This window comes from Nerophis ophidion, linkage group LG13 (genome assembly GCF_033978795.1).
Source record: "Nerophis ophidion isolate RoL-2023_Sa linkage group LG13, RoL_Noph_v1.0, whole genome shotgun sequence".
NCBI classification, from domain to species: domain Eukaryota; kingdom Metazoa; phylum Chordata; class Actinopteri; order Syngnathiformes; family Syngnathidae; genus Nerophis; species Nerophis ophidion.
In genome coordinates this window covers 52,962,006-52,979,001 of record NC_084623.1, presented here as the reverse complement: position 1 = coordinate 52,979,001, position 16,996 = coordinate 52,962,006, and the positions used below count along the sequence as shown (strand labels likewise).

Below are 16,996 nucleotides of genomic sequence, written 5' to 3'. Positions count from 1 at the left end.
CTCAACTTAAACAAGTTGAAAAACTTTTTCGTGTGTTACCATTTAGTGGTCAATTGTACGGAATGTGTACTGAACTGTGCAATCTACTAATAAAAGTTTAAATCAATCAATCAAAGTGTGCTAACAATTAGCATGTGTCAAACACCAATGAACGTAACTCTGAGGTGTATGGCGGGATACGCGCGAGTCCAACTGAAATGCTGATGTTAGCATGCCGACAAGATTGCGACAAGCTCCAATTTATATGATTAATAGGTGTACGCATTCAACATTAGCGTAAAAAGGTAGCACGCTAACAATTAGCATGTGTGAAATACGAAGGAATATAACTCTGAGTTGTACGGCGGGATACGTGCGAGTCCAACTGAAATGCTAACGTTAGCATGCCGACAAGATTTGGACAAGCTCCAATTTATATGATTAATAGGTGTACGCATTCAACATTAGCGTAAAAAGGTAGCACGCTAACAATTAGCATGTGTGAAATACCAAGGAATATAACTCTGAGTTGTACGGCGGGATACGTGCGAGTCCAACTGAAATGCTAACGTTAGCATGAAGACAAGATTGCGACAAGCTCCAAGTTATATGATTAATAGGTGTACGTATTCAAAATTAGCGTAAACAAGGTAGTGTGCTAACAATTAGCATGTGTTAAAAACCAAGGACTATAACTCTGAGGTGTGCGGCAGGATACGCGTGAGTACAACTGAAATGCTGACGTTAGCATGATCACAAAATTGTGACAAGCTCCAAGTTCAATAAGTGTACGCATTCAAAATTAGCGTAAAAAGGTGGCATGCTGACAATTAGCATGTGTTAAATACCAAGGAATATACCTATGAGGTGTACGGCGGGATATGGGCGAGTCCAACTGAAATGCTAACATTAGCATGACAACAAGATTGCGGCAAGCTCCAAGTTCAATGACTAATAGGTGTACGCATTCAAAATTAGCGAAAAAAGTTAGCATGCTAACAATTAGCATGTGTCAAACACCAAGGAATATAACTCTGAGGTGTACGGCGGCAAAACAGGCCAAAAAAGTTAGCCTGCTAACGATAATAGTTAGCATGTGTCACCTACTAAGTGTACGCCTGCAACATTAGCAAACATTTTTTTTAGCATGTTAACATTTGCATGCTAACAGATAGCAGATGTCATGTTATGCCAAATTTTATGACCCACCTTGTGGAACGATTTCCCTTGTAGATCAATAAAGTTTGTCTAATAATAATTATAATAATACATTTTAACTATAAGGCACGTTTCTGGGCACTCAAGGACACCGTACAAAATCAAAACAATACAATTAATTGGATAAAAACAACAACAACAACAACAAAGATCGATAAGATTAAAATGAATATGCAGTCAGGAATAGTTGTGTTTTGAGTCTTGATTTGAAGAGGGATATTGAGTCTACGTTACAAAGGTCTGGTGGTAATGAGTTACAAAGATGAGGGGCAGAGCGGCTGAAAGCTCGGGCACACACGGTGGACAGTTTAAATACAGTAGACTGACCATACGCCCTCTTTTCCCAGGAGATGTCCTCTTTTGCAGGACTGTCCGGGGTGTCCGGGCGGGGTTTCTTAAATGCCTCAAAATGTCCAATGTTTTGTTTAAAGGTTGCGTGTATTTCCAATGTATGTACAAGGTTAAGATTGGAGGTGTGCGCAAGAAGCAACAGTCGAGAGGGAGGGGCACAGACAGAGAGAGCGAGATAACGAGGTGGTGGATTGATTGTCAATCAAGGCATATTTGGTCAACAGCCATACAGGTCACACTGAGGGTGGCCGTATAAATAACTTTAACACTGTTACAAATATGCACCACACTGTGAACCCACACCAAACAAGAATGAACACAACACAACATAAACACAACAGAACAAATACCCAGAACCCATTGCACCAGTAACTCTTCCAGGATGCTACAATATACAGAATCTGGAGAAATCACTCCACGTAAGTGGCATGGCCGGAAACCAACATCGAATGACCGTGACCTTCGATCCCTCAAACGGCACTGTATCAAAAACCGACATCAATCTCTAAAGGATATCACCACTTGGGCTCATAAACACTTCAGAAAACCACTGTCATTAAATACAGTTCGTCGCTACATCTGTAAGTGCAAGTTAAAGCTCTACCATGCAAAGCGAAAGCCATTTATTAACAACATCCAGTAACGCTGCCGGCATCTCTGGGCCCGAGATCATCTAAGATGGACTGATACAAAGTGGAAAAGTGTTCTGTGGTCTGACGAGTCCACAATTTAAATTGTTTTTGGAAATATTTGACATTGTGTCATCCGGACCAAAGAGGAAGCGAACCATTCAGACTCATCAACGCAAAGTTCAAAAGCCAGCATCTGTGATGGTATGGGGGTGTATTAGTGCCCAGGGAATGGGTAACTTACACATCTGTGAAGGCAACATTAATGCTGAAAGGTACATACAGGTTTTGGAACAACATGCGCTGCCATCTAAGCACCGTCTTTTTCGTGGACGCCCCTGCTTATTTCAGCAAGATAATGCCAAGCCACATTCAGCACGTGTTACAACAGCGTGGCTTTGTAAAAAAAGAGTGCGGGTACTTTCCTGGCCCGCCTGCAGTCCAGACCTGTCTCCCATCAAAAATGTGTGGCGCATTATGAAGCGTAAAATACGACAGCGGAAACCAGGGACTGTTGGACGACTGAAGCTCTACATAAAACAAGAATGGGAACGAATTCCACTTTCAAAGCTTCAACAATTAGTTTCCTCAGTTCCCAAACGTTTATTGAGTGTTGTTGAAAGAAAAGGTGATGTAACACAGTGGTGAACATGCCCTTTCCCAACTACTTTGGCACGAGTTACAGCCATGAAATTCAAAGTTAATTATTATTTGCAAAAAAAATAAATAAAGTTTATGAGTTTGAACATCAAAAATCTTGTCTTTGTAGTACATTCAATTGAATATGGGTTGAAAAGGATTTGCAAATCATTGTATTACGTTTATATTTACATCTAACACAATTTCCCAACTCATATGGAAACAGGGTTTGTAAATAAATATATTATTTATAAAGCAAGTTCAAGTATCATTGGCAAATTGTCACCTAGCCCGCCTTGGCGCGCATATATGAGTCCTCTTTTTGAGATTTCAGAATATGGTCAGCCTAAAATAGCGGTCACCGACCTTTTTGAAACCAAGGGCTACTTCTTGGGTACTGATTAATGCGAAGGGCTACCAGTTTGATACACACTTAAATAAATTGCCAGAAATAACCAATTTGCTCAATTTAATTTTAATAAATAAATCTATATATCTAAAAAAATGGGTATTTCTGTCTGTCATTCTGTTGTACATTTTTTTTCCCCTTTTACGGAAGTTTTCTGTAGAGAGTAAATGATGAAAAAAACATTTAATTGAACGGTTTAAAAGAGGAGAAAACACAAAAAAAATGAAAATAAAATTTTGAAAGGTAGTTTATCTTCAATTTCGACTCTTTAAAATTCAAAGTTCAACCGAAAAAAGCTAATTCGAATCTTTTTGAAAAAATTAAAAAAAAGAATTTCTGGAAAATTATTAGTCATTTTTTCGGATTAAGTTTAATTTTAGAACTTTGATGACATGTTTTCAATAGGTTAAAATCCAATCTGCACTTTGTTAGAATATATAACAAATTGGACCAAGCCATATTTCTAACAAAGACAAATCATTATTTATTCTAGATCTTCCAGAACAAACATTTGAAAATAAATTCAAAATACTTTGAAATGAGATTTAAATTTGATTCCACAGATTTTCTAGATTCGCCAGAATATTTTTTTTGAATTTTAATTATAATAACTTTGAAGAAATATTCCACAAATATTCTTCGTTGAAAAAACAGAAGCTAAAATGAAGAATTAAATTAAAATGTATTTAGTATTCTTTGCAATAAAAAAAAACAAAACTTTACCATTGATTTAAATTGTCACGAAAGAAGAGGAAGTAATTTAAAAGGTAAAAATCTATATGTGTTTAAAAATCCTAAAATCATTTGTAAGGTTGTATTTTTTCTCTAAAATTGTTATAAGAAGCAAAGTAAAAAAATAAATGAATTTATTTAAACAAGTGAAGACCAAGTCTTTAAAATATTTTCTTGGATTTTCAAATTTTATTTGAGTTTTGTCTCTCTTAGAATTAAAAATGTCGAGCAAAGCGACACCAGCTTGCTAGTAAATAAATACAATTAAAAAAAATAGAGGCAGCTCACTGGTAAGTGCTGCTATTTGAACTATTTGTAGAACAGGCCAGCGGGCGACCCATCTGGTCCTTACGGGCGACCTGTTGCCCGGGGGCCACCGCGTTGGTCACCCCTGGCCTAAAATAAGGGGACAGCGAGACGGATGGATGAAGAGGATCTAAGGGAACGTGAGGGCGTGGGTGACATGGAGCAGGTCAGAGAGATATGACGGAGAGAGGTTACGGATAGCTTTGAAAGTGAGGAGAATTATTTTAAAAGTGGATACGGCGTTTGATGGGTAGCCAGTGGAGTTGCTGCAGAACAGGGGTGATGTGCTGGATTGAAGGAATTCTGTTGATTATCCGGGCTGGAGAGTTCTGGAGGAGCTAAAGTTTGTGAAATGACTTATGAAGGAGACCAAACAGGAGAGACTTGCAGTAGTCCAGACGAGAGGTCTAAGTCTAAGCTTTCACATCCCACTTACATGCACTTACGTATAGAACTCCTCGGCGGGGGAGGTGGAGGAGTTGGTCCATGAGACATTGTGGTCGGTGGACATGTAGCGGTTACAGTTGGCCGTGTTCCAGCTGTTGGTGCAAGTGGTCCAGGGCAGGGTGGGCTGGAATGACGACAACAGGTAGTACAAGGCCCAGGCCATGATGGTGTTGTAATAGAAGGCAACGTAGAGGGCTATGATGCAGATGGCGAAGCCAATACCTGGATGAGGAAATCAAATCACAGTTAGAAAAAAGCCTACTGTATGTTTGCAATACCCTCTAAAGGTTATTTGGCGTGTCACTCATCCTACGTAGATACCAGTTCGGTTTTCAGGCCGATGCTTAAGTGGCTGACATTTTCCAGGCCACGACAATTTACATAGCATCCAATTTCCAAACACCTGGCATTTGGCATGGAAATGTGATGATTTCCATAACAGAGATTGAGAATATCTGTTTAAATGTTCAAGAAGGAGTCATAGCTACTCTGAACGGGGTTAAACCCTGACCTTCTTTCCTTTTTGTAGCCATTTAGTGCATCTGTTAGTGGAATTCAACTGTGGGCTTGAAACCATGAATTCAATTATATTTTTATAGCGCTTTTTCTCTAGTGACTCAAAGCGCTTTGCATAGTGAAACCCAATGCCTAAGTTACATTTACACCAGTGTGGGTGGCACTGGGAGCAGGTGGGTAAAGTGTCTTGCCCAAGGACACAACGGCAGAGACTAGGATGGCAGAAGAGGGGATCGAACCTGCAACCCTTAAGTTGCTGGCACGGCCACTCTACCAACCAAGCTATACCGCCCCAAATATGAAATCAAATATGAATCAGCTTGAAGGCCGAACTGCACTTTTTTAATTTTTATTTGCCTATCAATCCCAAACATGTATGTTTTTCTTTTTGTTATGCAATCAATCAATCAATCAATCAATCAATGTTTATTTATATAGCCCTAAATCACAAGTGCCTCAAAGGGCTGCACAAACCACAACGACATCCTCGGTAGGGCCCACATAAGGGGAAGGAAAAACTCACCCCAGTGGGACGTCGACCATGATGACTATGAGAAACTTTGTAGAGGAACCCGCCCCCCTCCCCCAGGGGACCGAAAGCAATGGATGTCGAGCGGATCTAACATGATATTGTGAAACCGTAAGAATCAAGTCCAAAGTGGATCCAATATAGTAGCGAGAGTCCCATCCAAAGTATAGCCAGCAGGAAACCATCCCATGTGGAGGCGGATCAGCAGCGCAGAGATGTCTCCAACCAATACACAGGCGAGCGGTGCATCTTGGGTCCCGACTCTGGACGAGCGGTCCATCCTGGGTCCCGATTTTTGACAGCCAGTACTTCATCCATGGCCACCGGACCGGACCCCCTCCACAAGGGAGGGGGGGTTATGCATTTTTGTTATGCATTCTACTTTGTGAAATACGTCAAGTATGAGGTGGCTAACAATGCATGTAATAAAAGTACACTATTCCGCCTATTAAGCCTTCTAAATAAACATAGTAGATCTGCTAACAATATTCCATTTACATCTTGTGACCTGAATATCAACCAAGTTTTAGCGATATTGTTATTATAAACGCAAACGTAGACAGACTATAGAGATGTTTGTGTTTACTAACAAGACATCATCGCGGAGCCGAAGCCGAGTTTCTTAACATGGAGATATTCTCACTACTTTATTTTGACCAGCACAAACAAAAGAACATTTTAGTTAAATGTAAGTTGGATCAAAGATTCCATCTACTGCCCAAAACAGCAAATCAAATCTGCTGAAATAGCTACAAAAGCAACATGCTTCGACAAAGCCAGTAAAGAGAGACACAGACTCCGATGCCAGTTCACCGGCTGGATTTTAACAGAGGGACTGCTAGCCAGAACAACATTGATAGAGCCATTGCAGCGTATGTGCTAGAAGACATGCAGGCTATTTCTACAGTGGAGTCACCTGCTTTCAGGCAGCTAATTAGAATGATAACGGGCGTCAAACAGCAAATGGCATGGATAACATGTTCCAAGTACCTGGACACAGTGGACAGTGAGTACATAAACATGGAAAGCGAGCTAAAAAAGACACTTCAAACTTTGCCTCTGCTCATCATTCAGCACTGAAGGTACACACACTCTGTCAATTCTCTTATGTATTCTTTTATTCTAGATTTCTAGTGTTTGATTATCACATCACTCTAAATGTACAGACTATAAAGTTCACAAAAATAAAGAGGGATCCTAGTGGGCCAGACCAATCGTTCCTTTTCTCTTAACTAAAACTGGGGAAATGCGTAGTGTGTTCTGGGCTTCACTGGAGACATGCTTTTATTTCACAATTCCTTGAGGGAAAAAAACGCCTGGTTAGGCTTTGTGTGAATAGCAGTATGTGTGCGGTATATAGTGACATGACATATAATCATGTCATGTGTGCCTTCATGGGTGAAGCCAGGTTTACAGCTATGTTGTTATTATGCTGTTTGTTACTTATGTATGTTTTGTTACAGCTATTTAAAAATTATTTTGTCAATTTGTTCTGGCCCAAAATAAATTCGCCCTTTATAACATATCTTTGTCTTTGTGTGTTGTATGTAGACCACATTGCTTAGCAGGGTTCAGTGATGCAAATGCCTGTCAAGTTGATCAACAGATTGTATTATTTTCCAGTGCAATAACAGTACTAAAATGAAAAAAAAAAAGTAACTAAATAGTTACTTTTCACAGTAACGCATTACTTTTTGCTGTAAGTAACTGAGTTAGTAGCTCAGTTACTTTTGAAATAAAGCAACTAGCAACTGTAACTAGTTACTGGTTTTCAGTAACTAACGCAACACTGCAAGTATCAGATAATTATGGTTGCATATTACAAAAAAAGATAAAAAGAAGGCTACCACACTCGCTGGATCAGAGATATTCTTGATTTTCTTAAATTTAAAAAAATTAGGCTGACATTGAATGTTTTTTTCTGTGAAATTCCAAGAAGTATGGAGTGCTTTCTTAAAATACCGTATTTCCTTGAATTTCCGCAGGGCATTTAGTATGCGCCTGCCTTGAATTACTGCCGGGTCAAACTCGCGTCCCAAAATAATTAGCGCATGCTTAGTATTACCGCCTAGTCAAACTTGTGACGTCACGAGTGACACTTCCCCTGTCATCATTTTCAAAATGGAGGAGGTTGATTTCAATACCCGTAATATAAAATCGCATAGGGAAGAAGATTAAGAGCTATTCAGTAAGATTTAAGGTCCAAGCTTACATCACACTCAAATTTTTACTACATACCTTCGGTAAGTGCCAGAGTGAGAAGAGGTTTTAAAATATTTTGCGCATGCTTACTTTTACCGCATGCCTTTGGTAAGCGCAGGAGTGAGAAGAGGTTTTAAATTAATTAGCGCCCCGGCAAAAATTCAAGGAAATACGGTATGTAAAGGGGACTGATCTCCAGTTTGGCCCCGAATGAGACGCGGTTTAATAGTGGATGATTGATGAGCCTTTTTACTTTCTTTTGTTTATTGCTGCACCATGTTGGGGCCATTTGGATTTGGAGAAATTTGCCTGTACTTATTTGACAGATATTTTCTTTCTTTCTTTCTTTATTTTTTTTTAATTGGCGGGAAAAAACATTGGATTTGATTTGTATTGTATTGTATTGCTGTAAGCTGTGTATCAATTTTTTTTTTTTCCAATGAACAAGTGTTTGAAAAAAAAGGTTGCCGTGCAAAAAAACTAAGTTATGAAAAGTTGGAATGTTATGAGCAAAAAAGATGCTATATTAAGAAAATGTTAGGAGGGAGAACTGATCCATCCATCCATTTCCTACTGCTTATTCAATTTGGGGTCGCGGGGGGCACTGGTGCTTATCTCAGCTACAATCGGGCGGAAGGCGGGGTACACCCTGGACAAGGCGCCATCTCATCGCAGGGCCTACACAGATAGACTGAAAACATTCACACTCACATTCACACACTAGGGCCAATTTAGTGTTGCCAATCAACCTATCCCCAGGTGCATGTCTTTGGAGGTGGGAGGAAGCCGGAGTACCCGGAGGGAACCCACGCATTCACGGGGGGAACCTGCAAACTCCACACAGAAAGATCCCGAGCCCGGGATTGAACCCCAGACTACTCAGGACCTTCGTATTGTGAGGCAGACGCACTAACCCATCTTTCACCGTGAAGCCTGGGAGAACTGATATTACGGGATATTTTGATTGTGATGGTAACAAATGTTAAGTTACGATAAAGTTGCCTCAAGTTCCAAAAAAAATTAAGTAATGGGATAATGTTACAAGAATATACAAGAATATGTGAAATTAAAAAAATAAACAACACATACTGTAGTGATGTTTTACTTATTTTGTACCGCAGAGAATTAAAAGTAGACGCACAAAGCACATAGTCAGAGCTCATTGGCAAATTATTGTACCGTTTTGATTAATTATAACTAATAAAAGTAATAATTATTGAAATTGAAATGAATGAATGAAATAAGTTTATTTTGGTCATATAATCAATCAAATCAATCAACCATTTTGTGTGATCAGTTTTAAGGTACATGTTATATGTATACAATAATGCACATTTACACACGAAAGAAAAGAAAAAGAATGACCAAAAAGGAATAGGCTGAAGCCAAAGCCTATATTTGCCTATCCTATACCTTCACTGAAGATTAGATTGCCTGGAACATCAACGTTAAAAAAAATTAAAAAAAATAAAAAATCAATGGGATGAAAGTAATTGTTACTATATTTTATAATTTTCAATTATTTCACCTTTCAATGTTTTCTTAAACCTTACCAAAGAAGTGCATGTTTTCATCTCATCACTGAGCTTATTCCACCATTTAACTCCTAAAACTGTAATACATTTGTATTTTTTTTTTTTTCTCGCTTCACCTATTTAAAAAATTGATATCCCCCTTAAATTATAGTTTTCTCCTCTTAAATGAAATAGCCTGAGAATACAAGCTGGAAGGCTGTTGTTCTTTACTCGAAACATAATTTCCATTGTTTTTAAAAACATATATATATTAAAACATAAATTATACATAGAAACACGGCCAAAGGCTTCCTTGCAGTCCGCTTTCTGCTCCGGCCTCCACAAAGTGCAGACATTCTCCATACAGCTATACTTGTTGGTAAATGAAGCGAGATGAGGCATTATCATCACACTTCAACATCTCTACCATGTATACGCTGCCTCTTTGCTCGGTCAGCAATGCGAATGAAAATCTGTTCTTAATTGTCTTACCCTGTGTACACATTTTTTAAATACATACCAACTATAAAGGTGCATTACCCAGAAGGCTTAGCACTGTAGACAGGAACCGGAAGTAGGTCTGAGCTAGTGTACACGAACAATTGAGCAACAAAGAGTTGGTGTGACTGTGAGTGTGAATGTTGTCTGTCTATCTGTGTTGGCCCTGCGATGAGGTGGCGACTTGTCCAGGGTGTACACCGTATTCCGCCCGATTGTAGCTGAGATAGGCGCCAGCGCCCCCCGCAACCCCAAAAGGGAATAAGCGGTAGAAATGGATGGATGGATGGAGTTGGTGTATTGTTACATGTTGCTGGATCTGCCTCGTCAATCATCCTGATTGGCCGAAATGTTACAGGGATTGAACAAAGTTGCAAGCGCACGCATTGATTGCATTTGCATGAATCGGCGCCATTGCGAATAGTTGGAGGGATTTGTATCAGAAAGCCTCGAGTAACAAAAGTGTCAGCATGGTGAGTTCAATGATTGTGGCCTTTAGGTGTCGCAGAAAACAATTTTCACTCTATTTTAACTTAAATACAGCTTCAGTTCTTAAAAAAACCTACAAAATAATACAAATATGTACGATTCGGTTTCTATAAACTGTCTCGGTGACCGTACGGCCGAATGAAACATGTATGAAAATTGATCCAAACAAATGAATACAAATTTGAAGAATAAAATTGACAGTAAAACAAGATCATGCTAAAAATGATGAATACAATTTAACAGTACAGATTATGGCTAAAATAAAGGATGCTAATAAGATAAATCATTCTATTATTAATTAATAGTATAATTAATAGTTTTAAATACCTAATTATAATTTAACTACTATTAGTATGCCCTATTTCAAATACTACTAATAATAGGCATTTTTTATGAGCTATTACATTGATTATTATTTTAACCATTACCCTTTTGGGTTGAAATAGTACACATTTGTACGGTACTTAGTATCAGCTGGTACCCTTTTTGGTTTTACAGTTGTAAGATTTTTTGGGGGATACTTAAAAAAAACAAAAACAATTTAAGCATATTTTACAATTTTTTTTAGACCTAAATTAAACATTTTCAAACATATAAATTGCTAAAAAATATCAATACTACAGTAGTATTGGCCACTATAAGAGAGCAAATCAATCAAAGGGTGCTGTTCAGTATCATGGGATTTGTATCAGAAAACCCTAGTAACAAAAGTGTCAGCATGGTGAGTCAACGATTGTGAAGTGAGGTGAAGAGAATTATATTCATATAGCGCTTTTTCTCAAGTGACTCAAAGCGCTTTGCATAGTGAAACCCAATATCTAAGTTAGATTTAAACCAGTGTGGGTGGCACTGGGAGAAGGTGGATAAAGTGTCTTGCCCAGAGACATGACGGCAGTGACTCGGATGGCGGAAGCGGGGATAAACCTGGAATCCTTAAGTTGCTGGCACGGATGCTCTACCAACCGAGCTATACCGCCCCAAACCAAATTGTGGCCATTAAGTGTCGTTAAAAACAATTATCACTCCATTTTAACTTAAATACGGCATAAGTTCATTTAAAAAAACTACAATATAATACAAGTATGTATGATTCGTGCTGATATCGTGCCAATACTCAAGTCTACAATATCGACATCGGAAGTGAAAAAGTTGTATCGGCAGCCTCCTAAATATACAAACCCCATTTCCATATGAGTTGGGAAATTGTGTTAGATGTAAATATAAACGGAATACAATGGTTTGCAAATCATTTTCAACCCATATCCAGTTGAAAATGCTACAAAAACCAGATATTTGATGTTTAAACTCATAAACTTTATTTTTTTTTTGCAAATAATAATTAACTTAGAATTTCATGACTGCAACACGTGTCAAAGTAGTTGGGAAAGGGCATGTTCACCACTGTATTACATCACCTTTTCTTTTAACAACACTCAATAAACGAGGAAACTAATTGTTGGAGCTCTAAAAGTGGAATTCTTTCCGATTCTTGTTTTATGTAGAGCTTCAGTCGTTCAACAGTCCGGGGTCTCCCCTGTCGTATTTTACGCTTCATAATGCGCCACACATTTTTCATGGGAAACAGGTCTGGACTGCAGGCGGGTCAGGAAAGTACCCGCACTCTTTTACTATGAAGCCACGCTGTTGTAACACATGGCTAGGCATTGTCTTGCTGAAATAAGCAGGGGCGTCTATGATAACATTGCTTGGATGACAACATATGTTGCTCCAAAACCTGTATGGACCTTTCAGCATTAATGTTGCCTTCACAGATGTGTAAGTTACCCATGCCTTGGGCACAAATGCATCCCCATACCATCACAGATGCTGGCTTTTGAACTTTGCGCCTATAACAATCCGAATGGTTATTTTCCTCTTTGTTCTGGAGGACACCACATCCTCTGTTTCCGAATATAATTTGAAATGTGGACTCGTCAGACCACAGAACACTTTTCCACTTTGCATCAGTCCATCTTAGATGAGCTCGGGCCCAGCGAAGCCGGCGGCGTTTCAGGGTGTTGTTGATAAATGGGTTTGGCTTTGCGTAGTAGAGTTTTAACTTGCACTTACAGATGTAGCAACCAACTGTAGTTACTGACAGTGGTTTTATGAAGTGTTCCTGAGCCCATGTAGTGATATCCTCTACACACTGATGTCGGTTTTTGATGCAGTACCGCCTGAGGGCTCAAAGGTCCATAATATCATCGCTTACGTGCAGTGATTTCTCCAGATTCTCTGAATCTTTTGATGATTTTATGGACCGTAGATGGTAAAATCCCTAAATTCCTTGCAATAGCTCGTTGAGAAATGTTGTTCCAAAAATTTTTTGACAATTTGCTTACAAAGTGGTGACCCTCGCCCCATCCTTGTGAATTATTTGGCATTTTTTGGAAGCTGTTTTTATACCCAATCATGGCACCCACCTGTTCCCAATTAGCCTACACCCCTGTGGGATGTTCCATATAAGTGTTTGATGAGCATTCCTCAACTTTATCAGTATTTATCGCCACCTTTCCCAACTTCTTTATCACATGTTGCTGTCATCAAATTCTAAACTTAATGATTATTTGCAAAAAAAAAAAAAATGTTTATCAGTTTGAACATCAAATATGTTTTCTTTGTAGCATATTCAACGGAATATGGGTTGAAAATGATTTGCAAATCATTGTATTCCGTTTATATTTACATCTAAAACAATTTCCCAGCTCATATGGAAACGGGGTTTGTAGATTCATATTTATCTGAACAGAAGTGGATTAAATTAAACCAATGAGAAATGATGAGAGATTATCATCACACCTCTGTCTTCTATTTGCTGGATTAATTTCAAAGTAAAAGAACAATATGTCTACCTGTGTCAACGCCAAAGAAAGGTATACATTTATTTCACTTTCACTGCCTATGTCGCTCAATTTGTGGAATTAACCACGCCACAGAACTCACCTTTGAAGATGGGGCAGATGTGTTTCCAGATGGAGATGCAGCCATTGCGGTGAAACTGACCGAGAGCCAGCTCCATGTAGAAGAGAGGCACACCTCCAAACACCGCCATCAACAGGTAGGGCAGCAGAAAGGCACCTGAGGCAGGATGAAGAAATAGGACACTTCATTAGGTACCTCTTGCACAATTTAACGACATCACACATAGGCTCCGGCGAGAAATGCTGCCAAGTTTGTGCGTTTGCACTTAGGTGTTCCTAACTTTTGATGAGCTGATCAGAAAAAAACAGTCAAACATTACTAAAAACACTATAAAAATTATATTTTTAAACTGCGGTAGACACGCGGGCTCCATCTAGAGTAGGGGTCACCAACCTTTTTGAAACCAAGAGCTACTTCTTGGGTACTGATTAATGCGAAGGGCTACCAGTTTGATACACACTTAAATAAATTGCCTGAAATAGCCAATTTTCTCAATTGACCTTTAATAAATAAATCTACCGGTATATATATTTAAAAAATGGGTATTTCTGTCTGTCATTCCGTCGTACATTTTTTTTTTTCCTTTTACAGAAGGTTTTTTTGTAGAGGATAAATGATGAAAAAACACTTAATTGAACGGTTTAAAAGAGGATAAAACAGAAAAAAATGAAAATTAAATTTTGAAACATGGTTAATCTTCAATTTCGACTCTTTAAAATTCAAAATTGAACCGAAAAAAATTAAGAGAAAAATTTGCTATTTCGAATCTTTTTGAAAAAAATTAAAAAATAATTTGTGGAACATCATTTAGTAATTTTTCCTGATTAAGATTAATTTAAGAATTTTGATGACATGTTTTAAATAGGTTACAATCCAATCTGCACTTTGTTATAAAACAAATTCAAAAGACTTTGAAATAAGATTTAAATTTGATTCTACATTTTTTGTTAGATTTGCCAGAATAATTTTTTTGAATTTAAATCACAATAAGTTTGAAGAAATGTTTCACAAATATTCTTCGTCGAAAAAACAGAAGCTAAAATGAAGAATTAAATTAAAACGTATTTATTATTCTTTACACACACACACAAAAAAAAAATACTTGAACATTGATTTAAATTGTCAGGAAAAAAGAGGAAGGAATTTAAAAGGTAAAAAGGTATTTGTTTAAAAATCCTAAAATAATTTATAAGGTTGTATTTTTTCTCTAAAATTGTCTTTCTGAAAGTTATAAGAAGCAAAGTAAAAAAAGTAAATTGATTTATTTAAACAAGTGAATACCAAGTCTTTAAAATATTTTCTTGGATTTTCAAATTATATTTGAGCTTTGTCTCTCTTAGAATTAAAAATGTCGAGCAAAGCGAGACCAGCTTGCTATTAAATAAATAAAATGTAAAAAATAGAGGCAGCTCACTGGTAAGTGCTGCTATTTGATCTATTTTTAGAACAGGCCAGCGGGCTACTCATCTGGTCCTTATGGGCTACCTGGTGCCCGCGGGCACCGCGTTGGTGACCCCTGGTCTAGTGGTACGCCGAAGAATTACTTAATTAAATATTCAAACACAGTGTCACTGTTCAAACTATGTAATGCCACAGTAGCCCCAAAAAATCCGATATACTTGTTAAATAAAACATCTGCCTGTTTTTTAATGAATACTTAAGCCTACTACGCTACCGTAGTTTAATGTTGGTCACTATGGTGGTACTTGGGGAGCCAAGTGTTTTCTGTTTACATCACGCTTATTTGGACGCTATACAGTGGGGCAAAAAAGTATTTAGTCAGCCACCGATTGTGCAAGTTCTCCCACTTAAAATGATGACAGAGGTCTGTAATTTTCATCATAGGTACACTTCAACTGTGAGGGACAGAATGTGAAAAGAAAATCCAGGAATTTACATTGTAGCAATTTTGAAGAATTTATTTGTAAATTATGGTGGAAAATAAGTATTTGGTCAACCATTCAAAGCTTTCACTGATGGAAGGAGGTTTTGGCTCAAAATCTCACGATACATGGCCCCGTTCATTCTTTCCTTAACACGGATCAATCGTCCTGTCCCCTTAGCAGAAAAACAGACCCAAAGCATGATGTTTCCACCCCCATGCTTCACAGTAGGTATGGTGTTCTTGGAATGCAACTCAGTATTCTTCTTCCTCCAAACACGAAGAGTTGAGTTAATTTATTTTCACATTCTGTCTCTCACAGTTGAAGTGTACCTATGATGAAAATTACAGACCTCTGTCATCATTTTAAGTGGGAGAACTTGCATAATCGGTGGCTGACTAAATACTTTTTTGCCCCACTGTACTTTTAGAATTTTTATTTGTTTGTTTGTTTTCCCAGAAATTTTTGTTTCGAAACTTTCGAAACTGTCTCGGTTACCATACGGCCCAATGAAACATGCAAAAAAAATGATGGCAAAAATAAAAGATGCTAATAAGATAAATCATTCTATTATTAATTAATAGTATTACTAATACTAGTAATAATACTGGTTCTAAATACCTAATTATAATTAAACTGAGTATGCCCTATTTCAAATACTACTAATAATAGGAATTACTTATGAGCTACACAGATTTTTATTTCAGCAGGTACCCTTAGGGTTGAAATAGTAAAAAATGTGTACAGTACTTAGTATCACCTTGTAACCTTTTTGGTTTTACAGTTGTAAGATTTTTTTGGGGGAATACATCTTAAAAACTTTTTTAAAGCATATTTTACAATTTTTTTGGACCTAAATTGAGCATTTTCAAACATACAAACAGCTAAATAAACTAGAAATATCAATACTACAGTAGTATTGGCCACTAGAGAAGACCAAACCAATCAGAGCACGCCGTTCAGTATTGTGGCCACTGATTGGCTCTTCATAAGGAAGCGTGACTATACTGTGGATTAAGGGGGACTAGAAGGTGTGTTTCATGTCTCAGGTCCTCCATAAAGATGAAAAACATATTTAAAAAGGTAGTAAGCAGTTCTTTTTTACTTCTCTAGCTATGAAAATATTTGATTTATAAGTAATGATCCCTGCATCGCAGAAATTCATTTCCCGCAAAACCAATTAAAAACAATAAATTAAGTGGGTAGCGATTTGTCCAGGGTGTACGCCGCCTTCCGCCCGATTACAGCTGAGATAGGCACCAGCGCCCCTCCGCGACCCCAAAGGGAATAAGCGGTAGAAAAATGGATGGATGGGATCAGGTAGGACTGTTCTGGTGTTGAAGAGCAATATTGCAATTTTGACAGAAAATTTCTAAAGAATGTACCTTTAGGTGAAGAAATGATTTTATTCTGTACATTTATTTTTGACAGAGCATGGGGTCGAAGAAAGTTGCAAGTGCCAGCACTTTGACAAAGAAGGTGAAACACACCATAGCAAAGTACGTGATTCTCACCTCGTCGGCTCCCCGCTCATCGCCCTCTATTTAAGGTAAAAGTGATTTTTCACTCATTTTAATTTATTTTGCATTGTTTTCGGCATGTGAAACTTTCAGTTGCATTAAATAATTAGCCACTGAAAAATGTGTGTATCGTCTGTATTATCGGGTTAGTTTCATTTTTTTGTTTCAGTTTTCGTACAGTTCGACCATTTTGGAACGGATTAATAAAGAACA

The 16,996-nt window shown here is 37.8% G+C and overlaps 1 protein-coding gene across 2 annotated transcripts in view; it reads right to left on the bottom strand.

The window, feature by feature from the left end:
* The window catches only part of LOC133564727 (sodium-dependent serotonin transporter-like), a 65,560-nt gene that overhangs the window by 22,491 nt on the left and 26,073 nt on the right, over positions 1–16,996 (bottom strand). For both annotated transcript variants that reach the window (XM_061919208.1, XM_061919207.1), the window contains 2 exons: positions 13,402–13,536; positions 4,710–4,932 (listed from right to left, as the gene is read on the bottom strand). In XM_061919208.1, the coding sequence (XP_061775192.1) occupies positions 4,710–4,932; positions 13,402–13,536 (358 nt within the window). The remainder of the gene's footprint in view (positions 1–4,709; positions 4,933–13,401; positions 13,537–16,996) is intronic.